Source organism: Opisthorchis viverrini (assembly GCF_000715545.1).
Source record: "Opisthorchis viverrini unplaced genomic scaffold opera_v5_226, whole genome shotgun sequence".
Taxonomy (NCBI): Eukaryota; Metazoa; Platyhelminthes; class Trematoda; order Opisthorchiida; family Opisthorchiidae; genus Opisthorchis; species Opisthorchis viverrini.
This window is the reverse complement of record NW_008751881.1, coordinates 316,679-336,267: the sequence shown is the minus strand read 5'-3', so window position 1 is coordinate 336,267 and position 19,589 is coordinate 316,679. Positions and strand designations below refer to the sequence as shown.

The 19,589-nt window shown below is 45.0% G+C and overlaps 1 protein-coding gene across 1 annotated transcript in view; it reads right to left on the bottom strand.

The window, feature by feature from the left end:
• Nucleotides 1-16,560, bottom strand: part of T265_08544 (hypothetical protein) — a gene marked incomplete at both ends in the record, with an annotated part of 35,174 nt that extends 18,614 nt beyond the window's left edge. Inside the window, 9 exons of the mRNA XM_009174381.1 lie at nucleotides 2,559-3,070; nucleotides 3,214-3,702; nucleotides 4,090-4,383; nucleotides 4,670-4,774; nucleotides 7,882-7,991; nucleotides 9,015-9,088; nucleotides 9,702-9,823; nucleotides 11,176-11,358; nucleotides 16,239-16,560. Coding sequence (XP_009172645.1) covers nucleotides 2,559-3,070; nucleotides 3,214-3,702; nucleotides 4,090-4,383; nucleotides 4,670-4,774; nucleotides 7,882-7,991; nucleotides 9,015-9,088; nucleotides 9,702-9,823; nucleotides 11,176-11,358; nucleotides 16,239-16,560 — 2,211 coding nt within the window. The remainder of the gene's footprint in view (nucleotides 1-2,558; nucleotides 3,071-3,213; nucleotides 3,703-4,089; nucleotides 4,384-4,669; nucleotides 4,775-7,881; nucleotides 7,992-9,014; nucleotides 9,089-9,701; nucleotides 9,824-11,175; nucleotides 11,359-16,238) is intronic.
• Nucleotides 16,561-19,589: the final 3,029 nt, after the last annotated feature.

The window sequence follows — 19,589 nt, the reverse complement described above, 5'->3', positions numbered from 1 at the left end:
CCGACGGACAGCCTGCGGAAGGGAATACAACCGTAGACACATAAGCTGAGGAAGGTATGCAGCGAAAATAGGACGATCGCAGCGGCGCTAAATTCTTGGACGAAACGGAATTTAATTAGGTAGAAACCGGTGTGTTAAAAAGCGGATAAAAAGCCACGACACAGTTCAGAGGCATTGAAACAAGTAGGGGAGAATGACGAAATTGTTCGGTTGTAACACCCTTGTGGTGCCTGGCTGTCATACCATCCGAAGGAAGCACGAGGGCTGGGATAACAAGAGGTTGCCCAAACCTAAACAGGAGAAATCCAGATGCAGGGACCGCGTTCGAACCAAGGACTCTCCGGTCAGTAAATTTGCGCTCTAACAACCGAGTCATCTCGTCCCTCAATGTAGAATGATAAAGTATCCATGAATGAAGTGCATATGGAAACCACTTTTCAGGATGGACAAAAACAGGGATTGAGAAATGGCGATGGTTGTCGGGGAATTCGCATGCACCTCTGTTACGTTGAGATGGTTTAACACCACTAATCCTTTGAAGGGAGGGGGAAAGCGAACATCATGTTACTGCTTTCCTACCGAGATTCTCCACAGTGAATATCGCAAGTAAAACTCTATGGCGGTTGTCATTGGAAACTTAGCCAAACAGTAGCCAACGGTTCGCGCGGTGCTCCCCATATGTACAAGGTGACTACCCCAACGATGGGTTACCGGGTAAGCCCGGAAGAATGGCCAGTGTTTGGTAGTAAGCACAACAATCTATTCTATCTAGCTTGATGTCTCTAAGGTCGTTTCACCGGTGCAGCAGCGAAGCATCAGTTTTGAACGCTGATGTCGATAGTGATGATGTTCGTTTCGTCGTACTACACAAACTTAGTTGAGGTGGTCAGCTTTCGTTCACCTGGACTGGGCTCCAGCGCGGACACCGCAAAAGTGTGTCCAAACTCCGAAATTCAGGATAAATGAAGAGGCATATGAAAACTGTTCATTCGCCTGGTTTGGTTTCACCCCGCTCTAGGGAACAGACCACGTTCTATAAAACAGTTTTAGAGAATCACAATTTTTCTCGGTAAATTATCAATAACTGTTCGCAACCCCGTCATGGCAAATGTAAACATAGGTTGCAAGTAATCAAAATCAAATCAAACCAGCAAGCAACGAGTACGACGTCGCACGCAAAACCTTCAAATACGAAATAGTGAAGAGCCGAGGGGAGACCGAGAGCTCTGGTGGACATCGAAAGTTCGGGAGATGGAAGCTCTTGCTATCGAAAACATTCGTGCCTTATATCAACTGAGACGATCGAGTGCGTATACCAGTCGACCGACTTCCTAGGAGGGCTCTTTTCGCACAATCACGTGAAGGGTGAAAACTGGTCAGGGCAGGTCAAGCAATGACTTGGCAGCGGAGTATGAAAGCAATTACTGGCAAATTCAGCTGTGCTGGTCATTGTCATTTCCTAGGATGGGGCCCCTGAGAGGGGACGCAACAATGGTTAGAGAAATTTTCAGACATGGTCCAGTCGCGCCCTCAATTGGCGCTCATGCATCCAAGCTGTTGCTTTCAGTGCATGACTCCCTCCCAATCTCCTCAATTAAAAGTCCACTGATAATGCTATGTTTACGAATCAATCACATCAACTGACGCCTCCAACCACACTTCCTCAAATCATCGAAGTAAACTGTGGCAGCTGTAACCATCGTACGACAAGTAAGCGGTTCTTGCAGCTGATGATTGTGAGCATATCCAGGATGGACAGCAGCAAACAACTAAGTCTCGCCATCGGTGGTCGATGGTTATGTGACCCGTTAGCTCCTTGGTTGAAGCGCAGGAAGGGGAAGGGGGCAGCTAGCACCACGGTGCTCATCGTTTAAAACCGGTAGGTGGGTGGAGATAACAACAGGACTCTCAGACCTACACACGAGGGTCCTCAAGCAAAGTCTCTGACTGACTGATTACAGGGCGTCGTTGATTGATTAACGATTACTATAGAAGATCAGTTTTCGGGAGACAAGGTATCACAGTTGTTTGACTTTCCAATCTGGTAAAAAAATCTGTGAATGCCACATGGGCAACCTCCAGTATAGCTTATAGGTTACTGTGTTGTACCACAATAAAAACTCAGTCTCTTTGGAGTGTGACTTGATTTACCAGCCGATTATCGTGCTCACGTCGCTGGACTACAAGCTTAACTGGAAAATGGGTTGAAGCAACGCACATTATTCCGAGATTAGTCGAGTTCTTGGCAAAAATTGCACTTGCTTTTGTTTAGCAGTTAGAGCCAAAACCTGCTACAGTTGTCCACCTCTGAGACTACTTGAGGGGATCCACTAGAAAGCCAGCCACTAACGAGAAAAATCTTGTCGCACAGTAATTTTGATACTGCTCGGAGCTTCCCTTGGACAAGCGGTGCTATTACGTTAACAACTTTCTGGACTCACTTGAACAACTTTAAAAATATGAGGTTGGTTCAGCAAAACGATAGGTTTGTGATAACTTTAAAACGGACAAGCAACAACACCTCTTTTGATGACAGTCGCGCTATTTAGACCACTTACAGTAGGAGTCAAGGGTGCAGCATAATCGGGTTGTGATGGGGACGACGGGTGTTCGGTTTTCGTAAAAGCTGTTAGTCTGCGACGTTTTTCAATTGGTATACTGGTTGGTAGACTGACAGTGAATCGTGAGCTGGTACTAGTTGGCGAAGTATCCGGATACCTATCGGGCCCTTGCCGTTTTCGTGAGTATCGTGGGGAGCGTTCATCAATGACCTGATTGAAAGAAGAATACGATAAAGTATCAGTTGAAAAACGACTCAAGACAGGCATAGAATGGTGTGCCCAATACTGGTAAAGTCTTACACGTTGTTGAGGTGTGTGAAACAGAGACTGTTGTTGGACCAGTGGGGTTCGAGATCTTCGTGAGGCAGGAGGTGTTTCTGGAGTCAATGAAGGTAAGTCAGTATTACAGCAGATGATTGGAGATTTTGTGAGAGCTGGACTGTCTGCCTGGTCGAAAGGTAGACCGATGTAAACCATTCGATGTCTTGAAGAGTTTGGGCTTAAATTTTCTGCGTGGAAGGAAAAACAAGCATGGAAAACGACCCTATCAGTAAGCGAAAAGCGAACATGTTATCACATGAACATCCAAGTTAATAAGTAACGAGGGACTGCAACATCGACGAAATCTCATCGGGATCAGTATTTCACTCACCAATATCTGAATCATCGGAATTTTCGTGATCGGAACTGGGTATTCGGCGTGATCTTACTACGCTCGGTGTTGACGGACTCTTGGCCGCGGGACTAGCGGCGTGGCAACCAGAAGGTGGAGTACTGACCGTAACATTAGCCTGGGATCCTGAAGAAATACCCGGGAAACGCTGTACCACGCCACCTAAAGTTTCGGTCAAGGAATTTGTGTTGCGCAGGCGTGTAAACCCGATGGGTTGTGACGGTGAAATGCGATGTGTGCTTGCAATGGATTGGGGATTTTTTGGTGAAATTGTTTCCAAAAAACAGCGAATGTTCGACTGCCTCCGTCTGGATGCGGCCAAAGAGGGTGAGCCTGTGAGTTCGGGACGCGTGATCACAGAACCAGTCGGCTTGTTATTTGGGGTTAAACGGGGAGAACGGAGAACGCGTTTGGTTTGTTCGCTCGGACTCATCATAATTTTGGAAGGAGATGGGCGTTCGGCAAGCCCTGTAATTTAACAACAGAAAAACGCGTCAAAGTTAGTCTCTTTACAAAAGAAGAAACCAAGCAGTCGTCTTTGGGGCAACGTAACTCACTTCGCGCTCACCAGGGTAGGTGGCGAAAAAGTCAATGAAGTCTAATAGAAGATTGAGAATATTGTTAAAAATAAGGAGCCAATTGGAGGTTCGCCACTGCTACTGTTAACTGCTCTCAACCGTGGATAAAAATGGAAATGATAAATCCATCAGTAAACTAAGTAGCCCACACACTTTATTCCCAACAGAGATGCAAAGTAGGAGTAGCGATCTGGATTCACCAAATTCAGTAGTTCGGCGAAACTCCTTGGTGTGTTGACCTATCCCATCACAAACAAAAAGAAAGCAATGAACTCACCAGATACTTCACCAGGTTCCGGAAGTAAACAACGACGAGCTGGGAACATGTTCCAAACAAACGCCCTGGAGTCATCGGAAAGCGTGACAATTCGAGTCGGATCACCTGGACACCAGCGTGGTATGCTCACTTCTCCATTATGGCCTGAGAGCATGATTGGACACTGACGACGTTGGCCAACCGCGTAGATATGTGCTCGGCGGTCTGAACTACCGCAAATGAGGTAGCCGTCGTCCGGGCTTAGGTCTAACTTGATGTAAAAGGAGTCCGTCTGGTGACCGGTGTAGACAAATGCTGAATGAAACGGAGGGTTGTTAGATATATCCTTGAACACTCAGATAACACAGAAAAACTAGGTAAATCCGATTTTAATTAGGTGAATAAAGCATACGATGAGCTGAGTTGGTCATATAACATTTGGTCAACGAAAAGTGCTAATAGTACAGGTACTGTATCCTGGTGAAAAGCTTTCGTCTAACTTGTGTTAATCTAAGTTAGAGCTTACTTAGCGTGATTAACGAAATGTGCTTACTTCGGATTCTCCAAAAGGACTAAAGATAGGCGAAATAGTAGGGTTTACCTGGACTTGTTGACTGTCTTGTGAGGTCGTATTCGTACACTACGTTATCCAGACAGTTTGCGTAGAGACGAGTTCGAAGAGAATCCAGTCGCAAGTCCGAATAACCTGAAGGTAGACCGGGTATAGGCAGTGAAATACACCACACATCATGATCATCAAAGACAGTGACATCAGTGTCGACACCGATGCCTCACTGCCCTAAAACCACACATACGTAATGGTCGTTCGAATGAAAATGGATGAGAACAACACATATGGACAGGTTGGCGAAATCAATCCTACACTGGAGTGATTGAAATGGAAACGATGACAATATGCACGCAGAAAACGGGTTATTTAATGCTGCCGAAGAGGCAGCAGTTTAAATTACGGTTGAGCTCTTTTCGATATCAGCTTTGTCTGATCGTACAGAAGAAGAACCTGCTGGTACCCGCACTACGACTATCCCCAGACCTTTGTCTACTACAGTGTGGGAAACAGCGAGATTTGAAGTCTTGTCTATTTTTTCACAACTTACAAGGAGAAATGTGGGAGAGCCCCGAAAAGTTTACCTATATAAGAAATCTTGTCCTTATTGGTACTTATGGAGTGGGTCCAGAGGAAGCAGACATATTAATCTTTGGTTAGTGTTTTTAGACTGACTGGTTCGTCCAGCCAGGGACACATATTTATACTGCAAGGGGACGGGAATTCCAGCCATCCGCACGAAATTTTTGGATACATGGCATAGACAACCTTTATATTTTCCAAATCGTTTATTGAACCAGTGGGTAACAGCGTAGAAAGGAAGCGTGCCAACTGACTGATAATCGATAGTACTAACAAGATGTGAACTCAGCTGAGGGAACAACAGAAATAAGAAATAAAGAATTAATTTACGAATATCAGAGTAACGAACCAACTGAGAACAGGTGATTCAGGTAACATGCACGTGGACAAAAACCTTATCGAAATCGTGCGTCACTGCTCGGGTATGCATTGCAGTGACCATCTCTTGTGACAGGTAAGTGGGCTTGAACGGTTCGCTGATTTGCGCCCGAGTAAACGAAGTTAACAATACATTAAAAGGAGAGTCTGGCGGATGGAATACTCTTCATTCATATAGCCTGCCTGTTCAGTTCATCTAACGTATTGTGGGACATGGCGGATAGCGTGACAACGCCAATGGTTCATGTAAATTGAAAATTTGTTTGCCTATACAATACTGTTTCTGTATAGTGACCCTTATTGTACCAACTCACTGTGTGTATAAACATCAAAAATTAAGACTAATAACAGCCTCCAAATGTCTAATTAAGATATGGGTGGATGCTGAGAAAGCGGTCTGGTCTGGTCACTACCAATTCTGCTCGAAATGTTCCAAAAAACCAACTTCTTACGAACTATTTCTCGAAGAAGTTCGATTGGAGGGTCATAACATGAGCAGTTGTGGTACGTCAGAAACCCGCTCATATGATTGAAACCCAGTTATTTGTTTGCACCCTTCATCAATAACTGCCCTACTAACTTGACTGCATGATTAACAGGTTTGGTTAGTGTTGGAGTAGTTCTGAGTCAACGCGTGGAGTTTGCATCTTTGGATAGGATACCCGTCGAAAACAAGCTAGGAAAGGTAAGGTCAACGGGATCCTGCACTGCGAACCACTACCGAAAGACGAAACGTTTTCTATAGAGGAGAATGTCGGTAGCTCAGGTAGCGTAGCGTGTCGTTGGCCTGTTCGCTGAGCTGGGCGATTTGGTTGCGGGTTATTGGTGTGGCAAAACCAAATTGCCCAGCTCAGCAAACAAGCCAACGACCAGAAGAAACGTTGTTTACTTGGTTCCTCGACGTTAAAGACTGAAGCTCCTACTAGCAGACCTGAATGGAATAAGAGTACTGAATTGTGGACACGAAACTAACGATGCGTTACTGTGGACAACTAAGTGGCCCAAGTACTTTGTTACGACCACAACGAGAGAAACAATTACGCAAGGTACGGTTCAGCAGTAGTTAGCACATGAATCGGGTGAAAATACCTCCAGTGACGTTGAACGACATTGGTCGTCTACTTATCCCCCATGGAACATGTCGAAACCAATTTTTGTGGATACAGCAACCGCACCGCGACACCATACCGGCTGAAATCTTCCGTCTTATGGATACACGGTATTCTAGTTCCGCTGATTCTGTTCATAACGATCAGGCCCCAGTTGTCCAATAGCTTTCGGGAAGAGGGAACTGGGGATGACAGGGTACTCAGTCTACTTGTCCTATTAAGCGTGGATATCAAGAGCTACGTCACCAGATTGGTGGCTCGCGTACACTAGCTATGGTGGTGAGATGGCTCTTGAACTAAATCATTCACCGATCTTCCATTGTTCGTCATCACTGATAGTAAAATTAGTGCAGATCAGTGAGCCTTCACTACCGTGCAACCACGTCAAGTTACTTAAGTACCAAAAATAAAGGTGAGGTGGAATGGCCTCAGACAAACACACAGTATGCCTGGTCAGCCATCGATCTGTTTGTGATCAAAGAAATGAGGGTGCGGAGTGTTCACCACGCTAACCCATTGCTCTGTCAACTGTTTTTGCCATTCTATTACACAGAAAGCGGACATTTCAGCGAAGTGGCTTTCAAATGCTGGGCGTCGACTCGAGTGTCATCACCACCCTTGACAACAACATCGTATGGCTTCGCTGTCGTATGACCTAGTGTAAAGGGGGCTCCGGAGCTTTGAATCCATTTGGTTTGGTATCAGAGACCCAGATAAGTCCAACCCTGAGAATTCCCGCAATCATTTATAGGCCAATGGGAGATTTGCCACATTCAACCCTTGAAGTAATTTGGAATTCTGGGAACGGCAAATGGAGACCTATTTGGAGCCTAGCACTTACTTGATGTTTGACCCATAATCTATTCGGCTTTGCCTATCCCAACCATTAAAGCAGGACTGGGTGAAGCACGGGTTGAGTTTAGTCACCCAAATCCATTTACTTTGATTGATGCGTGACAGTTACGTCAATATTACCATACGAGCAAGGGAAAGTCCTGAGAGATGTGACCAATAAGAACTAGCAGATCAAGAACTACCATTTGCACACGTGGGTAACTGGATCAGCGAATGTAAGGAGTTTCCGAACGCTAGAGTATCTAGACCTGAGGAGGACCGAAAAAAGCCAGATCATTACTGGATTTGGGGGGTGAAACAGGACAACAGCTGCAAACTCACCACTTCGCTTTTGTGAAATCCCCCGGTACGGAAAAACGAACTTAGGCTTGACCTTCTTTTTACCACTGTTGGTAGAGAACACTCGTCGGAGATCCCACATTTTGATGGAACTATGATAAACAACAAAAGTTTGCAGTAGTTGTTAGCGTAACTGAATAAGACAGTCCCTCTGAATAAGAAACGGTTCCGTGTCTGATGCACAGGGTGTGCGGCTTGAAAAATTACTCGTGAGACTTTCCGTCAGAAAAGATACCCTACCGGGTGTGTAAATCGAAGTTTGTGAGCCAAACTCCAGAATAGTTGCATCAAACAGTCAAAGGTGATATCTATCGGCCATGACGTCCGTGACAAGTATCTGTTCACTTGCAGTCAAGCAGGTACTGGAGTCTGATAGCAAGGGAACATTTTTAAGGAAGTGGTCAGATATGAGCCCTACGACAAAGTACCAGATCAATTATGTTTTCACCAACCTCGACCCTAAGGCTACAAGGGAAAAAACGTTCACCCAGCACGTAATGGATGAAACCGAAAGCCAGACTTGAAATCCGGAATATCCCCTGAACAACGGACAAACAGGAAGTGACAAATGGGTGTAGAACGACTTCATGACGTCGTCTGATAGAGTTGCTAAGCGATGCACGCCAGGAATTCAATTTGAAACCTATGAACACTTTTTCAATGAGTGCTTGAGCGACATCATGATTGAAAATTCCAAGGGCTGCTTTAAACCAGCCACCGATTCAGTTTCGCAATAACAGACTTTTGCGTCCCTGAACACTGTGTGCCCCAAATGATTTCGATCTGGCTGAGAGTAGGATTCAGCTTTCCGAAATCTGAACGCCACAAACCAGAAGCAGTCTTGTTGGTGTTGGAGGCGCGACCTACTTTGTGGCCTTCTTGAAGCCTCTCTTACCGAGTGTCATAGTGAAGAGTGGCACAAATGGCTCACGTTCTGGAGAGCCTCATGCGCCATCTATGATGGCAAATTCATCAGCACAAGGAAATTTGACCAGTAAAGTGGAGCACACACCAACAGATTTAAGCAACGTCCAAGGTAAAGAAAAGCTAAAGTAAAACACCATGCATTAGTTGGACTGTGCACTACGTTGTACTACGTTGAAAGCCAAACTTACCCGTCTGTAGATCCAGCAGACAGTAAAGTGTTATCACTCATAAAAACGACTGAAGTTACACTCTGTGCGTCACACTAAAAAGGGAAATACATGAGTTTAAAAGCAAGCATAAATGATCGAAAGTGAAAAAGGTTACTCATGGCTTGGGAAAACAAAGCGAATCAAGGTGAATTTGGCTGAATCTGACGGATGAGGCAAAGTGAAGAACATTAACGGGTAAAGGGTGGAGCAATGATAAGATATCACGGAGATAACGCTTGGGTCTGACGGGCGGTATTTGCACACGATAAGCCGCAAACGATATGCCAACGTGCTATTGGTATGATCTACTGTACGAATGACAAGCCTTCGGCCGTTGAAGTCTGTCAACGAGCAAGCTACCGATCGGTAAATTTCATAGTTGGAGTCACCAGACTGACCGAGACAAGTGATGGTGCTTGCTACAAACGGTGCAGCAGAGGTGGATAAAAAGGACGTCACAAGTGAACCCAATGAAACTAGACAGAGTGAGAGCACAACAGATTTCAATTCTTTAGACTGTTCCCTATCTAGTAGAGTTTGTAGCTCATGCAAATTCACGGTAGATAAGGAAGTAATCATTAAAGAATAACCAACCAAAGAACCTTGTTGACAGATTAAGTAGGCGAGAAATTTGATGAGTAAAATAGTAGAAAAAGTCAAACTTACAGAAGCTCGTCGAGACGGTGTGCGAGGACGTCGTGAAGTTGGGCTATATGATTCCGTAGTTCCTGACCAATTGGGCAAATGACACTGTGGAATCAAGCCAATGCTTGGAGTGCCAGGTATGCCTGAAATGGGATGTACATTGGGAGCTAGTTGATATAAAGAATCACTCCACTGATGTAGAGAAAAGTGTGGAAGACATGGAAGTGGGATTTAGGTACAATGGAACGGGATTAAGCGAATCAAAGGTGAATACGCAAATGTATCGGTGTAACCGATACACATGTGTGAATTACCTCTACAGTTGATTGCATCCGACTTCAGCCGCAAGTCCCACAGACGGATGCTGCCATCTCGAGACGCCGAAGCAAATATATCTAAAAAAAAACGGGATTGTCAGAAACCCGTGGCCGTCGAACCGAACCAGAAAATAAACTGGTGATGATAGACATGCCTACGCCGACTAAAACGAAAACTGGAACAAGTAACAGAGTACAACAGAATAACCAATCGGGCATTCTTACTGGCATCAGTTGTGTATCTGACTCAACCACTCTCCCTAAGGGCCAGGTAAAGCATGAAGTTACATACAACCCACTTGAACAATACTCGGAAGACTAACTAACACTGAAGCATGTATCATGATAGGAAAGAAATTAAGGTTCAAATCTACCAGTCTGCTGTTCGTCCTGTTTTACTTTATGATTGCACAGCCTAGCTGATGTGTGTATGTGTCACCTGCAAGATAAGAATATCTGACCACTGGTGTTTGAGAAATATTCTCAGAGTATGTTCTCGAAAATGTGTATGGGATGAAGTCTGCCGTTGATGCTTTGGCATCGATCGACCAAAGCGATTGGTCAAACAAGGTCAACTAGGACAACTTGGATACATTCCTCGCTGCTTCAAACGGATATAATCTAAGTTGCTCTTGCTCCTAAACCGTTTCAAAGATGGAGTGTTGATGGGGTGGTCAGGATACCGATCCCACGCAACTGGATCGGTACATGGGACAGCCTTGCCGCTGACCACCGCGACTCGCCACCTCCAAGGATCCAGCTTACCCTCACACATGAGACAGCTGGAACACAAGCTCACTAATATGTGAGCTTTTAGTTTGAGTATGGTTGGAAGTAAGAGAAGTTCTTGCACCACGACCAGCTGTAGTAAACGGCCAGAAAGCTAGCGGTTGAAATTAAGAGAAGAACGCGAGCTTGTGACTAAACTCAGTCAAATTGGATTTTATACCGTGGGAAACCAGCGCATGATCTAGTGTACGATCCCCACCCAGAAGTAAGTATTTCCGTGCAGATCACTCACTGAGGCTAGAACTGCAGGAAGAATGTGCAAAACAAAAGGTGCATCACAAAGTCGGCTGGGTTACTCTGGGGAAGGGGCAAAAATGTTTTTGAGATCTATTGACTGTCAGTTTTGAGGTTTGGAAACCAGATTTAATTGGTCATATTGCCTAACTCACTTATATCACTAGGCATAAGTGCCAGACTCCTTACAGACATTGTGTGGCCGAAAAACTGCTGTTGAACAATGCCCCGTTCAGCATCGATCAATCGAATGGATTGGTCGCCACTAGCCGTAAGGAAGGCGTTACCAGAAGGGAGCCATTTCACATCGAATACCGCGTTTGCATGAGCCTCATAATCTGTCGTTCGATAAAAAGAACAGGAAATAGGTGACAAAAGTGCCTCCATCGATTAAACAATAAGTGTTCAACTGATCAAAGAGACCCAGTAAACAACTTTAAAGGAATCGAATACGGGCAGCATATCCCCAACCCAGTGCACTCCAGCCGCCAGTGAAGAATGCTTCATGAAGTTGCAGCACCACAAGTCGGGAAAGCGCGTGATGAAAATTGAATGTTAAGGTTTACCCTAAACAGACCATGCAAGAAGCAGCGACAGAACCGTTTACCACTGCTCTTCAGAATGATACGTCAGGTAACATTTACAATACGATCAACCCAACCAGTTGACTAGAACACGAGAAGCAAGGTGCTATTCCTCTTAGCAGACTGGCCGACCAATACACAATGTATTAGTAAGCTGTTGAACTTCTAGACAAAACAGTGATGTGGAAACGATACATAAACCCAAACGCTGTATACCGATGTGTTCTGCATTAAACTTAACATAGTTACATGTATGTGAAACCAACGGGTTCGGACTGTATGTGGATTCTCCGGGCTTTATCCCAACAGGCGGACATGACAATTGTGGCTTTATTTTAAAGGGCAATTCGCTATGGTATCGTTGGTTGTAGTTAAGTCATTTCCATGAAAACCGTCCAAGTAATCTAAATACTACTTCTAACCCAACGAAGACAATGTTTCGGAAACATCGGTGGCCAAATTAAGTTTTAGATATTCTTCAACGCGCAGTTGTCCTATCTCGGTGATGACTGACCTCACCCTACCATTAAACACGGCGTTTAATTGGTGAGTCGATCAGTTCTGTCAAAAAGTGTTAGATGTTGCGTTATGGCTGTTGTATTCATATTGCCTTGTTTCAGTGGATTACACCGAGAATTCTATGTAGTTACAGAAGTGCATGAAGCATGAAAGTCACATGAAACACGAGGCACTTGGGCTTGTGCGAACCACGGGATAATATGAATGGACAGTAGGGGGATGACTAGTATGCCTGGGTTGCGGGATACGACACCAGAAAAATGGGGACCGTTAAACTATTGAACCATTGGTGTCTGTTGAGGGTAGGCCGCGAACTTGCAGCGCCCATCCAGACGGGTGTTGAGCACCCGACTCGTATAGTCTCAAAATAACCCGCTGATATACCCTATTCGCACTCACAAAGTTGGCGCAGATTCTAAACGGAACAAGACTGAATTAGGTACTTATGTATTGACAAGCGTTTCGGGTGACTATGGGTGGGTGCATCTATAGAAATTTCCAGCAACTCCCTGACATTCTCCAGTTACTACGGGGAATTGGATGACGTGCCACCCACAAGGAATCACTTCTAGCGGCAATATGGTAGGTTCGTTTCATTTTTACCGAATTACTATATATATATGACATCCTAGTCATTCATCATTCCGTTTGCTGAAGGTCGTTCTGGCTAGACTGGGTCGGCGGCAACCTATGACACGTCAGTACGAATCAACTGCGCGGAATATTGTCCGAGTCTTTGTGTGCGATTCAACCGACCGACAAAAAGGTTTCATCTGACAGATCTATCAGATGACGACATCAGATTGAAGTAGTTCTCACCACATTCTCCCGTTATTCGCCTGTTTACTCTGTGGAATGCGATGCGGACACGAAGAGACTGGACCTTACAATGGTGTGACGGTTTGTGTGGCTCCGTGATCCATTGAGCGACACCCACGGCGTTTCTAATACCAGGTTGGTCACTGGTTAGAGGACTCCTGACCCTCCAGTTTGGGGGTTAGAACATGCGTTGCGACTTGTTCTATAAAAATGGATGTACACTTGCATTTCCCGCTAAACACTGCTGCCTTGTGGTTAGCCTTTTGAGCCAAAGGCTTTGGTTGAGGACCCTAATCGTCAACCTGTCTAGGTTTGGGCGCTTTGGTAGTATCCCAGCCCACGTATAAACACGACCATTACAACAAACGATACTTTCGTGCCACATCGGCCTTCGCGTGGTGTTAACAGCCGGGTCGCCTTACCTGCTGCATACATCAGGGCGTGAAGGCAAAAGCACGCTACTGCTGAAACCTCCCTCCTTACACTTTCACGGTTTCCCTCTTCTACCCTACTACACCCAAACTTGAATATTCCTTCCACAGGTCTCAGCACTAATCCAATCCCAATATTCGCATACCTCTGGGCGGGTGAGTGTATGGTGAGCTCTCCAAAAGCTCCCCTGCAAAAATCCCTACAAAAAGCGGTGTCAGACAAGGATGTCCACTCTCCCCATTCTTGTTCAACTTCGTCATCGACGAAATAATGAGGCGAACACTGGACGGTTTTCAAAACCCCGGTGTTCAAATTGTTGCTGGCGAGAGCCTTGTCGATCTGGAGTTGAAGGACATCACTGAGGACATCTCTGAAGACCAAAGCGAAGCACAAGCCCTGTTGAATAAACTGACCACCATCATATCATCTTTCGGCATGGACCTCGCACCTTCAAAGTACAAAGTCACGCTTCAGAAAGTCCTATCTGCGAACACATCCCTTATAATTCAAGGAGAATCACTGGAGATTGTGAAAAACCTCGGTAGTTGTATTAGTTGTGACGGAAATGTGTCTGATGAAGTCGCTGGGGGAATCTCAAATGCTCGAATCACGTTTGCTAATTTGCGTCACTTGTGGCGTCAAAAAGGCAGCTCACTAGATCTTAAGGGTCATGTGTAACAGGTTACAGTAAGGGCTGTGTTGTTGTATGGGTGCGAGACCTGGCCTCTGCGCACAGATGGTGTGAGACGTCTTCGGGCTTTCGACCACCGATGCCTCAGAAGCGTGTCTGGCTTTGGGTGGCGTCAGCGTGTTAGTAACGAACTGATTAGAAAATGGGCATTTGGTTGTCAGCCAGGTACTTTAATCAGGAAAAACATCCAGCACCGCTGACTACGATGGCTCTGCCATGTGCTACGCATGCTGAAAGACCGTCTACCGCGACGAGTGTTGTTCTCCGTGCCTCCTTCAGAATGGAGCAAACTGCGAGGTGCACAACGCATGACTTGGGCGTTGTTGGTGTTGTACGCCTTCCAGGATGGGGTCTCCGTGACCCCACCTGTACCTGGCTGGAGACGCTGCAAGAAATGGCGGCTAATCGATGTCAGTGGCGTTCGTGCTGTCAGTTGCTTTCCAGATTGTCTGATTGAGTGCTTGGAGGTGCGGGCACCTCAGAATGCTTGACATAGACCAGCACTAGCTTCCCTCATTCTCTCACTCTTTTTTCTCTTCATTTCATTCTAGGGCTTTAAACATAAACAGACGAACCTTATGGTTATATAGCAGTGAAGCATCAGTGTCAACACTGATGTTGCTGTCTTTGATAACGACAAAACTTACCACAGTCTCAGGATTATGTTGCTATACGCTTTGTCGACGATGATTCTATTGGCCTAGTTCACGAGATAATGCTATATGAGCACACAACCTATTGGATGTACGCCTAGTCTGAGGCTGAAATGGAGCAGTCATTAATCAACTGGGTCATTTTCCACGATAATAAACACACGGCAGCTGATTCTGTGATAAAATATGCTGATAAAGGCTTGTTTTTAGTGATCCGTTTCCCTATAGCCACCCGTATCCATTTAACGCTACGAATACCGTTACTTCCGGCACGGGAAAATGGACACATTTTTGCCATTATTCGGTCGAGCAGCGGTGATTTATTCTCACTGCACGGAATTCGATCATATTCAAGCATCAGAATCGGTCAACGAGCATAAGCTGAAAAAGCGGCCACGTAAAAATATAGTACATGGGGAGGAATCAAGCATCTCGCTTAGATCTTTTTCCATTAGCTTAATCTCTAAAGCCAGCAGATAGGAATGTGATCAAACTTGATTTGGCAATGTGTTATTCACTGCATATGCTCGTTATACCTGTGCAGGGATTGTGCCAAGGGGGATACACGAGGACCGTCAGGCGAACAGACGGAAACCAGCATATCCAGACCAAGTAAATCACCTTGAACAAACTTTTAGGTGGGTCCAGTGTTTTACGACTCCCGGCCGCCTCGAGGAATCTGACCCTAGCACAGATGTTGGGCAGGATCTTGGTGATACTCAACGTGTGACACCAATCAGTAGAAGCTTGTCTAACTTCCTAGCCAGTATTCCCGTGTCCAGGATGTCACACGCTGAGGCAAGTTCGAGAAATTGTGGGACTTAAACATTTCAGTGTCTTGGGCAATCTGATGGGACTTTCAATTACCCAAGATCTTTTCAACTGGGTAGATGGTACAGAGGCAATTCAACAATGGTTTGTCAAGACATTTTACGTGACCGAAAGGGTCTGGGTAACGGTAAAGCAAACACACGGATTTGATCAGAAGAAACTGTTCTTTATGGTTAATTCCTACTATTTATGCTCCAGAGGGGCTACGGAACATTTCGTAGAAAATGTTTTACAAGTCACTATGTAGACACAAAGATCGTGAGCCATGAAGCGGAGGAGAGAAGTGCAAAGTCGTAGACTGTAAGAAGACTATCTCTCTATTTTTATCAGTGGATTAGTAGCCCCGTCATCATTTTCAGGCACTTAAGATCATGAACCAAACATGATGAGGTTGCAGACGTTGTTTGGTAGGGCGATATGGATATAGACATATATGGCGTATTCACTAGGTCCTTCGAGACGACAAATTATACGGATATACGGACAGCTTTGCAGAGGCATTGGAGGAGGGAAAGCCACCTTTTTGAAGGAGTGAAAAGTAGTGGGAACACACGCAGAAGAGAAAAGTTTCCAGCAAATTGCAGAAACAACGCATGGCACAAGTTGATTGGCAGCTTGACGTCAGCGGACGGTTTCAAGTCAAGGCAAACCAGGCCACTTATATAAACGAAATGTTACAGATAACTGACCTTGAACGAAGGCAACGGCTCCTTCTAGTGAGGTATTGTATAAGTGGACTAGGCCGTCTTCTTGTGCAATAAGGATGAGATCAGAAAACGCTAAGAAATTAGGGTGCAGCGAAATACTAACTTGGAGAGAAATCACAGGCAAAGGGAGGAGAATTCTGTTGTGTGAAATAAATGAGAGTATACAGCAACCTACTATGTCCAGCATGGAGTGTAAGCGATAAGCTTGGGAAGCACGGCATTCAAAGTATTCCACACCAATTCCAGGTATCCGCTTAGCTATGTGCAGTAAAAAGACGAAAGCCGAATTTCTTACAAGTTGCATTCTTTTTTCGGTTTCCAAATATTTCTCTGGAGCTAACGTCGTGAAAAACTGATCTCTGCATTGTCCGGCTTAGACCATTCGAAACACCCGCCCTTTGCAATCGCGGATATCAAGGTCGGAACACGGCCTTCGGCTGGCTTCCTTGATGCCGCAGGTTTGGCCTCATACAAGGGGCAGTAAAACGGGAATCATGCGGAAATATCCCGGAACGTCTGAGTGAGCAAGCCGTATCGGGTACTTGAAGTTCTGATACTCGGTGGATATACAATACATCGGTTAATGTCAGGCCGAACAAACGTGCAAAATGTCAATTATTGGTCATTTTATTTTTTGTTGCATTTTCATCTCTTATGTTACCGCCCATAATCTGCGTTTTCTTTCTTCTTACAGTTTTAGGCTTGTTATTTCTACGTAGAGAATAGAGGCGCGGGGAACAGACAGACAAACATATGTGAGATAAAATAAACGACAAGATATTTTGGTGTACCGACAGATTTTGCCTTCAGTAATCTAGAAGCAGGTCTGCGGCAAAAAATCTGCACCATTCCGACAGCTGCGGTAGGTGGGCAAAGAAAATAATAGGCACTTGAAAGAAGGAAATAGACCAACCTTTGAATGCGTGTCTAAAATTTCTCCGAAATGTTTGCTCGATCAGAAGACAGTCAAAAATTTGTCCCGTTTGATGGCATTCATCAAATTCCCTCTTGGGGATCATGGTTTCCTTAATTTTTCAAACATGCCCGAGGTCCGTGTATTAAATTCAAATGCTTAACACTTTCCTTTGATGAGCGTGTTCTGCTCATGTCTGTGTATGTGGGAAGATCTTACAAAGTAATTGGTCATCAAGGCAATCCTCTTTTCTGGCTTTCGGAAAGGTTGTGAAGGAACGCCTGAAAAGTATTCACGTTATTCGAGCATGGGAAGTCAAAGAAGATGGATCATTCGCGGCCTGCGGGGAAAAAATTTTCTTCATCGTTGAAGCTGACGTCCAGCCTGAAAAGTCAAGACCGAGGAATTGGTCACTGTTAAGGTAGGGTAGATCTGCCTCTAAATCTTTTAGGGACTCGGTAACTTGTTTTCGCGCGTGTATCGGTTCATTTTAGTTGGCTTTTTTGTGAAACTTTGCTTCAGATTCCTCTTACATCTATTTCATTATGGATTTCATGGGAATCAATCCACCAGGCATGTATGGTGCCTCTGAAAGCAAATATTTCGCTGCCTGTCTAAATAGGGCACTTTATTCACTCGGGTGATGCATTAGCAGTATGAGATACGGACTTTCGTAACGGACAAAACGATAACGAATGCCATTTTGCCTGTGCAGTATTGTTTTCACACAGGCAAGGCACACAGGAAGCACACATGTTCCATAACCACGTGGTAGTTTTTCTTGCAGACAGTCCCCGCCAGCGGCCGGCGCACTCCACAACTCGATTTGATGGGTTCTCCAGTAGGAAACCATTCATTGGATAGTAACAACTTGGACTTTGATGCAATTCGGACATCTAAGTGATCGTAGGTTCACCATCATGTGCAACTGAATCACTTTAGTTTCGGGTCACCGTGGAAGCATGTCAAACAGCCGTCTTTCTCAAAATGGTATACAACATACCGATAGCCTGAGCATATCCTCCATAAGGTTTATCCCGCAAAACGAAGGGCTCACACTCGAAAATAGTGTGCACGTCACATCAGTGAGTTATTTCGGATCTGCTTTTTGTTCTTGTGATTCAACTCCTGACGACATGCGGGACTCCATAACAGCGACATCAGTGAGTCCCTACGGTTTCACTGTGTACCATGATTCCGAGATTCCTGTTACCATTTATCCGCTTTGCTAGTCCCTCCACTTCATCATCCTCACTTACGCTTTTTGTGACCATGGCCATGGGCCCACTGAACTATGAGGCCTCAGCGGTGGTTTTAGGCTTTAGTTCAATTTGACCGGCTGGATGACGCCAAATCTGCTACTTTGCCAGATCTGATATTCTGGTTCTTCAGTTTCCACCGCTTACACTTTTCTCGTGATGTCAGGCTGGAAGCCTCTTATTTTTCCCACCACGATCTGATGTTGCTCGGTATTCCCTTCAAAAAAGTACAGTGCCGGTTAAGTGGTAACCACAACTGCATCGGATAATGCCCACTGCCTATGACGCCATCTCTTTTCCCGAAAACCCTTTACCTACAGTGCCCGCCAGTCATGTGCTTATTCTGGCTGTAGCCTTATGATGATGCAAAAATGACACTCACAAGTCGGAAATGAAAATAATTATTATATGCGTCCAACCAGATCCCGATCCACATTGGGCATCCCGTAAACTAGTTGATGTAGCATCAAATAGACTGATGCAGGATGGGGAAAAGTTTCTAACAGCATCTGGCGGCTTAGACCCGAAATATTTTCAGACGGTTAGTTCTTATGTCTGCCCCTTCACCGGAACCTTATGGAAGTCCGAGTGTGAGCCTTGTGTGTTTGTTTTCCTCATTCGGGAACCGTTCGCCTCCCTAGCTACCCAAATGTGTATTACTCAGGTCTTGTTCACCACCGAAGGCTAACTGAGTATTGTCAAATCGAAAAAAACTAACAGTACCTGGGCTTTCGAGGCCACAGTTAATATTTCGACAAACTGAAGTTTTCCTTATATGTAGTTCTGTTCAACTTCAGCTTGGCCAATTTTGCCGCTGGCGATTCGCACAATGAGATTGATTTCTCGAAATCTACGGCATTTTCAGACTTGCCACTTCATTTCATAGTGTGTCTATGTATAATGTGCATGCTCCTGTAATATTGAAAATCCTTTTCGATGGCGATTTGTTTAAGTGAACTAAATCCCCAGGTGAATAAACACCGCCGACTTTGAGTACCTTAACGGATGGGGAAAATCGCGAATTGTGGAAAAGGATGACTCACATACAATGAACGTAACTTTCAGGTATTTTTCCACCGGAACAGACTTCCCCAACATTCTAGAATCTTAATGGCCTTTGGAGATGCAACTTATGCGCAGGCGCATTCGTGCAAACAACTT